This window comes from Labrus bergylta, chromosome 12 (genome assembly GCF_963930695.1).
Source record: "Labrus bergylta chromosome 12, fLabBer1.1, whole genome shotgun sequence".
NCBI lineage: Eukaryota > Metazoa > Chordata > Actinopteri > Labriformes > Labridae > Labrus > Labrus bergylta.
Window position 1 is genome coordinate 28523071 of NC_089206.1, and position 12837 is coordinate 28535907.

The 12837-nt window shown below is 38.9% G+C and overlaps 1 protein-coding gene across 1 annotated transcript; it reads left to right on the forward strand.

Annotated features, from left to right (window-relative positions):
• The first annotated feature begins 863 nt into the window (after window positions 1-863).
• Window positions 864-12639, forward strand: dcp1a (decapping mRNA 1A). Its single transcript, XM_020638173.3, has 9 exons — window positions 864-1029; window positions 1378-1418; window positions 2453-2580; window positions 5256-5322; window positions 5491-5614; window positions 6068-6163; window positions 6866-7384; window positions 7561-7782; window positions 9583-12639. Exons 1-9 carry the CDS (start codon window positions 898-900, stop codon window positions 9661-9663), a joined length of 1410 nt encoding a protein of 469 aa, XP_020493829.3. The 5' UTR covers window positions 864-897; the 3' UTR covers window positions 9664-12639.
• Window positions 12640-12837: the final 198 nt, after the last annotated feature.

Here is a 12837-nt window from a genome sequence, read left to right on the forward strand (position 1 = left end):
TCCTTGGGGATATATAGAGAGAGCAGCTGGGCTGACTGAAAAAGGACACAGTGCCACCCATTCAACACATAATGCGCATACCATTTTGGAAAAAGGAGAAGACGGAGATGAGAAAAAAACATTGTTTGGATAGACAATTGAGAAGAAAGCAGAAGAACTAGAAATCTGGGACCATTAAAAGCAATTATAGGTTCAGAACATCTACTATTTAAGCAGACCAGATATTCCAATAAAAATTCACCACACAATGTACAGAATCCAAATGATGAATATTTGTATATATGCCAGCACATGTTGGGATGCAAGGAAATTAAATTGCTGACAAACGTGCAAAATAAATTACAATAACAGTACCATACAGACAGTACAACAGATGTGAAGCTCACAATCCAAAAGAAGATAAGGGGAAGGTGCCAAAGCAGAGGGACGAGGAAAGAACAGGAAGCTGGATGTACAGAATACACAATCACAGTTTAAAATTAGATGTTTTTCAAAATAGGGAACATCCAGGAAGCTTTGGAATATGTTATAATTCCCAGTCAAAACTATGATGCTAAAAGAATTGAACTGATACAGAGACCGAAAGGAATTTATGGGGCCTTACTTTATTTAGAATTTAAAAAAAGTATATAAGTGTTACAGATGTGTATTTTTCTCACTATCTTAGAAAGATGGATTTGATTAAAAAAATATATATATATTTACTTTTAAGTGTATTAATTAGTATGAATTAGTATTAGTAGTGAATTCATAGCTCCTGATTCACACTCCGTACCAGTTGGGGGCGGTAATGTACCAAGTGTTATTCGCCAGCCGTCATAGAAGATCAAGAAGAAGAAGAAGAAAAAGGAAGTAGACGAAGAAGAACCACAACAACAACAACAACAACAATCCAGGATGGAGACCGTAAATGCTGGAAACACGATGAGTTTAGCAGCTCTACAGAGACAAGACCCGTACATTAACAAACTGCTAGATGTTACCGGCCAGGTGGCTCTGTATAACTTTAACTCCAAAGCGAATGAATGGGTAGGTTTGTCAGAACACCCGAAAACTTTCTCACATAGCTTTCAAAGAAAGCTAAGTATACACCTATTGCTAATGCTAATGCTAATGCGTGTCCCTCGATCACAAACATTCAAGCGTAAAGTCGTATGTTCATTTTTATGAAATGATCATTCAACCATATAAATCAAAAGACACGCTGATGTGATAACGGTGGAAAGTTTCATAATGATAAAGGGGCACACATAACACTTTAGAAGTAAAAACATATAGTACGTACGCTAGCGTTGACATATGTTGTTGTGTAATAATTCAGTAAACTCTGCACAAGTGATTCAACTTTTTAACACATTAAGTTCTTTATCATTTCAGGAGAAGACCGACATCGAGGGGACTCTGTTTGTTTATGCGAGGTAAGCATGTGGAAGGGTTAATCATTTAATACTAGAATTATTACATTTGTTCACTTGGTTTTCGTTTGTTTTCGCCATTATTTGATTTAACTTTATTAAGCACAAGTTTAGGCCTCAGTCTTTCTAAACAAACCATATTGCGTTTTTTTCTAAAGGTATATTTACTGCCTAGTAAATAAAGTAGATGTTGATTAGGCTTCTTGTTCTGTACTCATAATCCCTGGTTTTAACACCGAAATAAGATGATAATCAATAAATTTTTATTTGTCAATTCATAGCTTATGTGATCGCATGACACTTTACAAAAGAGTAGGTAAGATCTAAGGCCTTGGTGACTGTCAGCAGATTTTAGAACGAGTGAACAAATCTATTTTTGAGTTTGTCTTAACTTTTCATCTTCCTGTCTTGTACGCTCACTTGAACTGTAGCTTTGAGAATAAACTCTTGAAGGATTGAGTCAACGGTGGGCAAAATAGTAGGCAAACCTCAAAAATCTCTGTCTCAACTATATTCTGATAAGAGAAGGAAGAAAGCGAGGAGTAGCCTATAACCAGATAACTCACATCCTCTATTCTGCCAGCTTGAGCCTCTGAGCTCAGGGAGGCGCTATAGAGTCCCTCTGGCAACTAAAAATGAAAGTAATTTATCCACAGAACAATAAACATTTTTAACTTTAGACAATAACTGATGAGATCCAAACAATGACATACTGTTTTTATTGTTGTGTACATTTAGCCCCTCTGTTTGTCTGTCTTATTGACTGCCTGAATGTTTTTATGTTCCTATGTGTATCTGGAGAGCCTTAGGCAAATTTCTACCTCTGGTGGACAATAAAAACTTTTTCTATTCTATTCTGAAGATACCTATTTGCCTTTTGCTCTACGTTTGTTGTCTTTAAGCCCCATGGTGAAACTAAATAACCTAAAAGACACCAGCACTCAAAACTAATTTTAATATCGAACTAACTAATAAATTATTATATTGCATTTGGCGATTTGTTTTTCAGTAACGTTTTTGTGATCTTGTGGTCTAAGGTCAGCCTCGCCTTACCATGGCTTCACCATCATGAACCGCCTAAGCACGGAGAACCTGGTGGAGCCGATCAACAAAGACCTGGAATTTCAGCTGCAGGATCCTTTCCTGCTCTATAGGAATGGCAACTGTGAGTCCATTGTTCAATAAAAGCCCTCAACCTGTAGATATCAAACATACTTTGAGTTTAGAGATATTTATGAGCACAACATAATTTCAGATTATTGTGCTGTGATCCAATGTGTTAGGCATCAAAAATATGTCAAATATTCACATTGTTAAGAGTTAAGAGCTGCATGTGAGCACCACACAATCTCTGATGATTTTTAAGAATCTGCTAAATGTTTTTTTTTTTTTTTTTTTTAAGTATATATATATATATATATATATATATATATATATCTGTTTATTTTGAGGCAAATGTTTTTAGATTCACACTTGGTTTCTGAATTTGAGTTTCTGTTCACCTAGAGCAAAACACGACTCTAACAAAGGTGAGTCTGTCAAAGAAATGTTTACATGTTGTGCATACTTCAAAGCAGACAGCCGTTAACAACATTCACCATCTCACACACACACACACACACACACACACACACACACACACACACACACACACACACACACACACACACAATAAGTAAAACAGAACATTATGTACCTCTGAATATGCCGAAAAAATATCTCCCCAAGGTTTTCCGGAACATTTCTTTTCCTCTGTGCTTGAAGTGGTTTTGGCATCTTGGAGGTGCATTTATCAAGAAGACTTCATCTGAAGAGCTTTGATCAGTCATGTCCTCACACAGGGCCAAGCAGACAGCAACAGTTTAAACTTGGTTTACTCACAGTAGATAGTATTCTTTTTCGGCTTTTCTTTATCGATTATGAATTTGATCTGTATTTTCTTACAAAAGTTTTTATTTTGCGGATGGTTTTCCCTAATGAGTTGTCAATGCTGCCTAGCCTTATGGAAATAGTTGAACAGGATGTAGGAGAAAAAAATGGAAGAAATTATGTTATTCGTCAGATCTTCAGGAAGTGGCTGACGGCGCTTCCACAGAGGTAATCTATTACAAGTCTGAACACAAGTTTCATCACAGCAACAAATAAGGAATTAGAATGTTTTCCCATTTGTTTGCTTATAAGAAAAAAGAGCATGGCCAGGGTCAATGTCACTGAAGACTGCTCCCCCTTAGGACTAGGTTTACCCGTCAGCATGGCTGGTATGGAAGACATGATGTAATTTCTTGTTAGCGGTTTTGTCAGAGCAGATTTTGCAGTAGTTTCATATGTGTTGAAGTGCTGCTGCGAGCAGGTTGGGTGCAGACTGATGAAAGGAAATACTTTTTTTTAGCCAGTAATATGCATCAGCATTTGTAGGAGACTTTTCCCAGAAGAGGCAGAGTCACAGTCCAATCTGGAAAAACGGGATGCAGGTGATTATCTCTGACAGTATCGTCCCCTGTTTTGTTTTATTCCAGTGCTTCTTTTTGACTGCTTGTCTTTGTTCATTCGAGGTCCATATGTGCTCTTCAGTCATGCATCCTACTGCCTGACTATCCTTTGGCAGCACAGAGACAATAAAGGTCCGCCTCACTGTACTTTTCTGTGTTTGTTTGCCGTTGGGCTCCTGTGAAGTTGTGGTTAGAAGCTAGAAAGAAGAATTAATTCTTGATGATTTTAAGTCACCTTCCTCTTCCGTGAAGCAGGACAAGTACAAATCAAAAAAGATGAGCAAAGGCTGGAGAGAGAGGGAGGTTTGATTGAAGAAGCAGAAGTCCGACAGGGTGAGGCCACATTCCTCAGAGAGATGCAGATCATTTACGGTTATTATTATTAAGCCTTTTGAAAAACTGGTGAGCTCACTGCCTTTCTAACAACTGAACTCATACTTAAAGAGTAAAGAGTGCTGTTCAGAGAGACCTACTGTATGTTCTTATTCAGACACACACACACACACACACACACACACACACACACACCTGTTTACACCCATCTATATTCCCCTTGGTATCTCTAGGTGCTGCAGAGAGACAAACACTCAGGTTGCTAGGATCTCTGCGTCCCTATGGACCTTAAATATACAAGTGTTTCATCACACAGCTACACACACACACACACACACACACACACACACACACACGCACACGCGCATGAAGATACAATCAGTGTATAATTTAAAACCTTTCGTCTCAGCAAAGACTACTGACAAATACTATTTTTGGGCATTTTTGACAATCTGTTAATGATGGTTTAATGTTGGGAGCCTAATGATCCATTCTTTTAAGCACAAAAAGTCTCCTACTTTATAATTGCAGATGACATTTTCATTGTTAACTGATTTAAGCCCCCCTGAATATACAAAGGGGCTCAAATGACCTTAGGAATTAGTTGCAAATATTCAATAATTTAGGCAAAATGTATAATTGACACTTTCGCCGATAACATAATAGTAAACAACAATTTCATATTCACTTCATATAGCACCTAGGCAGGTTGACATGTAGATATACTGATGTCAAACTTATAATAACAGGAAATGCGCACATTTAATAAAATATCCAGTTATTGTGGCGCTGGTGGCCTAGCGGTTAGTGTGTGCGCCCCATATACGTAGGCTATTGTCCTCCAAGTGGTCTGTGTTTAATTCTGAGGTACAGCTTTGATCAGAGGTAAGTCGAGCTGAGGGAGAACACTGGAGCGACACATTTCTTCAAGCTGTGTGGCCAAGTTGTGTTTAAAATGTCATCAACCCCGTTATTAAAGTAAAAGATATCATGTACTGTATTTGTGTTCTATTTGCAGTGGGTATCTACAGTATTTGGTTCTATGACAAGAGGGACTGTCAACGCATCGCTCAGCTGATGGTCAAGTAAATAGTCATTTGATTTCTGTTTCTGTGTTTGGATGAGATGGAGGATTTCTTTACGGTTAGCTACCGAGACTTGTTGTTTGCTTCAGAAGATTCAAAATTACATTTTAATTCACAATTGAGAAGCATGTTGCGAAGACTGAATTTGACACTTTCATTCTCCATTAGGATTGTGAAACAAGAAGCAGACCTTGCCAGAAGAGAGTCGCCAGAGAGTAACATCTGTGTTGCAGAGCCACGGTCCTTAGACATCCTGGAGCTGCTAAGCAAAGCCAAGGAGGAGTACCAGAGAGTGAGGAGACAAATGCACACGCTTACAGACGCAAGATGAACAAACACTATATAGTAAACACAACATTTCCTAAAATTGTCTGAGTGAGCAGCATGTGTAAACTCACACACACATTTTTCATCTCAACTTTATCTGGAATGTTTCCGGTCAACACACTGGTGAAAGTAGGCACGAAGTTGTGCTGAGCCGATATGTGAACCCTGCAGATCATAGTCAGGAGGACTCACCGGGAGCAAGTGGGAAGGGGTGTAACGTTTACATCATGCTACCGGGGAGAAACCGGTCTTCAAGCATGTAATGAGGCTGCTTCCTAATCTTTTCTGCTTGCCAGTATTTTCTTTTCCACTCTTTTGTTGATAATGTGATATGTTGGCTTCTGTAAAAGCATGTACATGAGGTCTGACTTTTTCCACCTCTGTCTTTCTGCTTCTGTTTGCGTCCTGTGTCATTCAGGCTCAGGAAGGTGAAACGGATGCCTCTGCAGAACAGAATGTGAAAGCAGCTATAATTGCACCTGAACAGGTTCCCTGCAAAGTACCACCTGAAAAGGTAGATACACAACACAAACATGGATGTTTGAAAAAACTTGTGGAATATCTTGCTGTCCCCCAGAAAAAGAAATCAGAAATGTGTGGCCTGTTTATTCAGTGCTTACTTTTAGAACAATCAAAAATGATTAAGTGGGCCTGCACACAACTACTGCCTCCGGGCAGTGTGTAATGAGTGAGTGGTTGAGCAAGTGAGAGAGTGGAAGGGAAAGGAGCAATGAAGTTGTCCTACTGGCACTGGGTACATATTTGACATTTTATCCGATTCTGGAACTACCTTTTCTGATCGGACTACAATTAAGGCGTTCTTTGGAGCACCCCTTAATTGTATCTAAAGAAAGCTGTCTCTCTCCCCCCCACCCCCCAACCCCAGAGCTCTTCTTTAGCGTCTAGGGGCACTCAGGCCACAGGGTTGGAAACCAATGCCCTAGACAACCGTCTATAGCGCCTCTGCCTTGAGCCAACTGTGCTGGCTATAAAACTGGTTTGCAAATAGACAGCTGTAATACTTATGTAAAAAATCTGTAATATTTATGTGTGATAAAGGATGGTGTAGATATCACATCAACAAAGCTCTCACAATTGTCATGTGAATTTTTGCTTCATTACATTTTTTGGTCATTAACACATAACCCCACAGATGATCCTCAATGATTTGTGTGTGTCTTTTGCGCCACTGCTTTTTTTTTTTTTTACCAACCAGAGCTCTCATACGATGGTGAAGCAGATCACTGTTGAGGAACTTTTTGGCTTATCCCTGCATAAGGACCTTTCTTCAACCACCACATCTGTCCAGCCCACTACCAGTGCTTCTAGTGACCCCTCAACTTCATACCTCCAGAATCACTCCAATTCCACTCCAGCCCATCAAAACCCACTCCCCAATCCCCATCTCCCAGCTCCAGATGCCCGGTCAAATCAGCAACACCAAGCCCCCAGCCTGCTCCCAGCTCAGTACGCTATACACCCCAACCCGGTGTTCCCCAGAGTGCCACTGGCAGCGTGTACAACCTACATGGGAAAGGAGATACTCGGCACGTTAAAACCAGCAGCCCCGTCTGTAAACATTGACATCCATAAACAGATCATTGCACCAAACATTCTGCCAAGTGCGCTGTTCCCACCAAACAGCTTTCAGGAGCCCATAGGAAAACCCCTTCTCCAGCACGTCAAGAAGATGGATGTTTTTTCTCAGCCTTCAAACCTAATCAAACCGTTGTCTGTGAGTTCAGCTGTTTTTCTTTGTAGCAGTTTTATCAATCTGTTTGCAGCCTGTAATAGTCTGGTCTCTATTTGATATGTTTAGATCACAAAAGATTAGATGGAATTACATCATTTAGCTATTTTTTATGTCCTATGTTCTCTCTTTGATTCTCCCTGTCTTTTTCTTTCTTATAGACTGTGCCCATGAGTCCAGATCTGGCCTGCGTGGGTTCGGAGATTTCTGTGCTTCTTTCCCCCAGTGCTTTCCAGCAGTCCATCAATAAGACAACATCAGTAACATCAGGGGTCCCTCCTGCACCTGCTGAGCCCTCCTCCTCCTCTGTAGGTGTTGTAGAGCCTCCAAGAGCCCCCTGCAGCAAGACACTATTACAGGAGACTCTTCTTCATCTAATTAAGGTACACTTGGCATTATGGTATGAATAAGTCTTATCTAAAGCTGCTGTACATTACTTTACAATTCCATTTTGGAAGAAAAAAATGTCATATGTATGGGTAAACACTTAATATTTTAAGTGTAATTATTAAATTATCGCATCAATTCTATTAACAGAGTAATATCACATACAACCAGATAGAGATACAAACATAGCTGTGCTCTCTCATTAGTGATGTTGTTTTTTAAACTATGCTGTTTTTTTGCCATTTGCCTGAGTTGCCAAAAGGTCAAATGCAGTGCTGATGAAAAAATAGCATTTTGAAAAACACAAAAAAAGGCTGAGTTCCTGAGGTTGGTTCCTCTGGTTATAGAATTTCTGGAGTATCTGGGTTGATTAAGGCCAGCTTTTAAAAAGGGTCTGTCTCTCTGCCTCTGCTCCAATATAGTAGAAGTGAATGGAACTCTATCTGTGGTAATTAGAAAGCAAAGTGTCATTCCATACCAAGTATTCTTGTTACCAAGAGTAATCTACAGACCACTCAGTAAGTACTGTCTAGTTAGGGCCTGAGCACCACATGGTTTCCTCGGGCAAGACACTTAACTCCAATTTGCTCCTGTTGCATACACAAACATGTATGAATGGGATTAGTTACTTCTGATGGTCACTTCACACAGCAGCCTCTGCCATCAGTGTGTGAATGTGAAGGTGTGACCTGCATTGTAAACGTGCTTCGAGTAGTCAGAAGACTAGAAAAGTGCTATACAAGCTCAAGTACATTTTCGAGTTACCCTATTAGAATAAAAGGAATTCTTATTCTCCCTTTGTCCAAAGGAGCCACATACAGTATTTTAGTGGCTTTAGCATATCTCAGAACTTTACAGTTACACAGGGATCACACAACGCATCAGACCCTGCAAAAAAATCTATATTTTATTGGTTTTGCCAATATGGTGACACCCCCCCTCAAATGGGGTCACCATAGAGGTTACTTCCAACTACATGTTTGAATTTTAACTTGAATTAAACTTGATTTTCCATATTCGAAACCTAACAGGAAGTTAACTATTTTCATGATCCATATCGTAAATGGACTTGGACTTGTTTAGCACTTTTCTAGTCTTCTGACTACTCCAAAGGCTTATACGCTATATGTCACATGAACCTATTCACACTACCTTCACATGCTGGTGGCTGTTGCATAATGTGCCCAGCAGTACAGGTTCACATGCCACTGGCGTAGCAGCAGGAGCGATTTGGAGCTCAGTGTCTTGTCCAAGGCCTTTCCTGAATATTTTTCTGCTTTATTCATGTCAAGGTCTCAAACAACTTCTATTTAAGCACAACTCTTATGTTTGACCTGTAAGATACAATATATCAACAGTTCTGCATGTGTGTTGTGAATAAATCACACTTCCTTACAATTTTGGAATTTGAAATACGTGCTTCTTGCACAATATGCAGTTTTTAAAATCCCAGAACATTATGGATTGCCCTTTGTGTCATGCTTTTGGGGTCATTAGACTTTGCTCACAGTCATCAGCAGAGCAGAGCGGCTGGAGCAGCCAAAAGATCGGATTGGCTGTCTTGTGTCTCACTGCCCTTTGTTTCCTTTACCCTTCTCCACTTTCATTACAGTTAGTTCTGTGGATTGTGGTCATTTTGAGACTCCGTTGGTACTAAAGTTTGTCATGCTGCATTCTCTGGACATTATCATAGGCAAATCCAGTAGACGTTACCCCCACCCTGCTATAAACACACTCACAGGCAGTCACAAGGAGTGCTTTGTTCTGACTCTCTTGTTCACTTTCTTCCTGTCTAGAATGATGCAGATTTTCTTGGTGCCATTCACGATGCTTACCTGCAGACCCTGACAAAGAACTTCAGCAACATGAAAGTATAGCCATCATTAACCACCACATCCCGACTGTTTATTTCTCCTGAAGCCCATTCCAAAACCTGCAAGGAATCTACAAGTGAATGGATGTTAACAGAAATACAGATACATGTTTTTTTATGTACTCATCAACTCTTCACAAATAACTTATGTTCAGACAGCTGTTATGGCGTGCATTAGCACCTTGTCACTGATGCAGTCCTGGACACTCTTAATAACATGGATTGAATATGTTGAAGAGCAGGATGAGGTAAAACCTCACTGTGCAGACATGAGTATGTATTTTTTTTTCTTCATAACTATGATCAAACTCTCAGCCATAACACGTTTAACTGTTGCTGGTTCACTTGAGGATGGGACCACAGTTCAGCTTCTCTATCCTGGGACAGATATACAGTACTGGCATTGAACAATATTTGATTCAGAAACTCCACTTTCCCACTCAACTTAGGGTTTTGGAGTTCATGCGGTGTGAAATGATGGTAACAGAGATGACACAAATGTACTCCCACAGCTTGCCAAGAAAAAAAATCAGTGCTGGGAACCTCAAACTCTTTTATTTGTTTTTACAGACAAGCTGAGTGCTCATTTTTCCTTTCCTGATTATTGGCAAATGTATGGCTTTCTGTGTTTATCAGTTTCACTTAATAACAAGAGAAGTGTTGGGTATTTTTTCACAACCTTCATCCAAGGAAGACGTAGAATTTCCATTATTTTTTTAAGCACTTGCAGCGTAGAGATCGAACTTGTGGTATCAGTTTCTCCTGACTGGCTTTTTGTATTAATTAAGTTCTTCTTTTTCTTTGTCTGTGTCATTCCTCCGGCTGCTTAGCTTACAATACTTTGTTTTCTTGAAGGGGGAAAGTGCAATATCTGACTGTTGCAACGTCTTTAGCTATTTCAGCTTGATGTGATATTTGAGAACTACTCATTAATGCTTAGTTTATCTGATCCTCTGGGATTCTGCAACTCATTCACAATTTAAATAGCAACAAAAATTATATGAACTGTGTATTACTATAACATATGGGGAACTGACTGACTGATATGGTTATGTTTCATACCCACTGAGTTTATACCAGTAATCCAACCGTAACTCTTTTTTTAAAAGGTATTTTTTAGACCCCTGTTAAAGGTCACATATTATGCAAAATACACTTTACCATGTTTTTCAAACAATAATATGTGTCCCTAGCCTGTCTAAACCCCCCAACTATGAGAAAAATCCATCTTCTCCATCTTTTGCCTGCTCCACTTTTCAAAAAATGTGTGCACAAACAGGCCGTTTAGAGATTTTCCCTTCGTGACATCACAAAGGGCAGTAAACTCCTCCCCCAGATGGGTGACACTCCCACAGCTAGGTGTTTGTTCTGCCCTCAGTCTGCCTTCTCACTATAAACAATAGGGCATGGTGCAAGAAAGCCAGAGCCATATCCCCTTCCAGATAGGGGCGTGGTCAAATACACCTCATTTACATATTTAAAGGTACAGACACAGAAACTGCCTGTTCTGAGCAGGGCTGAAATAGACATGATCAAATACAGGATCAGAGTGGATTTAGAACAACAAACTTAATAGACATGTTTCATGGAGCTCTTAGAACTTGTTGAAAAGGAGGATAATATGTGACATTTAAGTCTAATTTTACAGATTTGCAGACAAAGATAATTTAGTAATTTTCTTTTTTGCTGCAGGAACACAGAAGTACATCTGTCTTCTACTCATGACACTTTGACTGCTGATGTTGTTAGTTTAGTCTTGAATTTGGGTTTTATTTACATCTGGTAGCACTTTTAAATGTTTAAGGGAACAAAAATGTTTTTTGGCAAGTGTGATTTTCAAACACACAGCAGGCAACTAATGGATTCTTAATTTCAACTCATTTCAAATGCAGCTCTATTACAAACGTGATGACTTAAGGTCCAGATAGAAGACAGGTTCATTCAGTGTGTTGTCACAAAGTGTTCAGCACATACATGACCGTTAATGAAGTCAATAGTTAATGATAAATTATGAAAATTCCAGCTGAAAGATTTTCTTGGATTTGCTCCAATAATCTTAAACATCGGTCAGCTCATTGATAATTAGTCTGCTTATCGTTCAAATATATACATATATACTGTATATATAGATGCTTATATTAAATATCTCTATGAGCTCAGGTGACTTCAGGAAGGGTCTTTGGCAAACATTGGCAAATCTGAATCTTTTTTCCGTCTTCACAAAAGGAACATGGAACTGGAAACAACAAAGAAGCGATATTCATTTCATACTTTATACCTTTTTTTGATTGTGATACCATGAATTTGTGTTGCTCCTGCTATTTAAATGTATTTCACATTTATCAGCAGTGTTAGCCAGTGTTTTATTGTGACTTTCATTTTGATTTGAAGTCAGATCTTCATGCATTGTAGTGCCAGCTGTTAGCTACGTTTGGTTTTCTCTACATTGTTTCCTTAGTTTGAATTTTTAAGGCAAAAAAACAAATGTCATCAGGGAGCAAATCAACTGATGTGTGCACTCACCTGTACTTGCCCTGTTTTAATTTTTAATTTCAGAGAAGATCCTGCCAACACTCAAAGCATGAGTGAGGTTACAGAGACATGCAAGCGTAAATGATTGAAATACTGAGATTTTAATCCCAGACACATGTCTAAGAATACAACTTACTTTAACTAATTACTAAAATGTTACTTAATGGTTAGAGATATGATTTTGGGTAAGTCTTGAAAGCTACATTAATCATTTTTTAAATAATTCCCACCGTTTATATTTTACTTATTACGGCTACTTTGTGAAATTAAAGATTAAAAAATATGGTTGCATTTAGTTTTGTTTATTTCTGCACATAGTTGCTGTTGTGTTTCTATCAGTTCTGAAATTAAGCTTCAAAGATTGAATGAGAATATGTTTTTTAATCTTTATGTTTTAATGGGATGATTTTCAGACTCAAAGCTGGCAAATAAAATGTTGGTAAAGAAACATGTCATTGTAATAATTTCCTTGCAGGCTTGTAAGATAGCCTACATGAGTCTGGAGAATAGCTAACTGCATCACACATTTTCCCCAGACTGTGATTTGAATTTATTTTAGTAAAGGGAACAGAGTCAGTGCCTGTGTCTTACCACCAGATGTCACCAGGTGCTTACTGTTCAACTGTCGCACTCAGCTGCTCTGTGG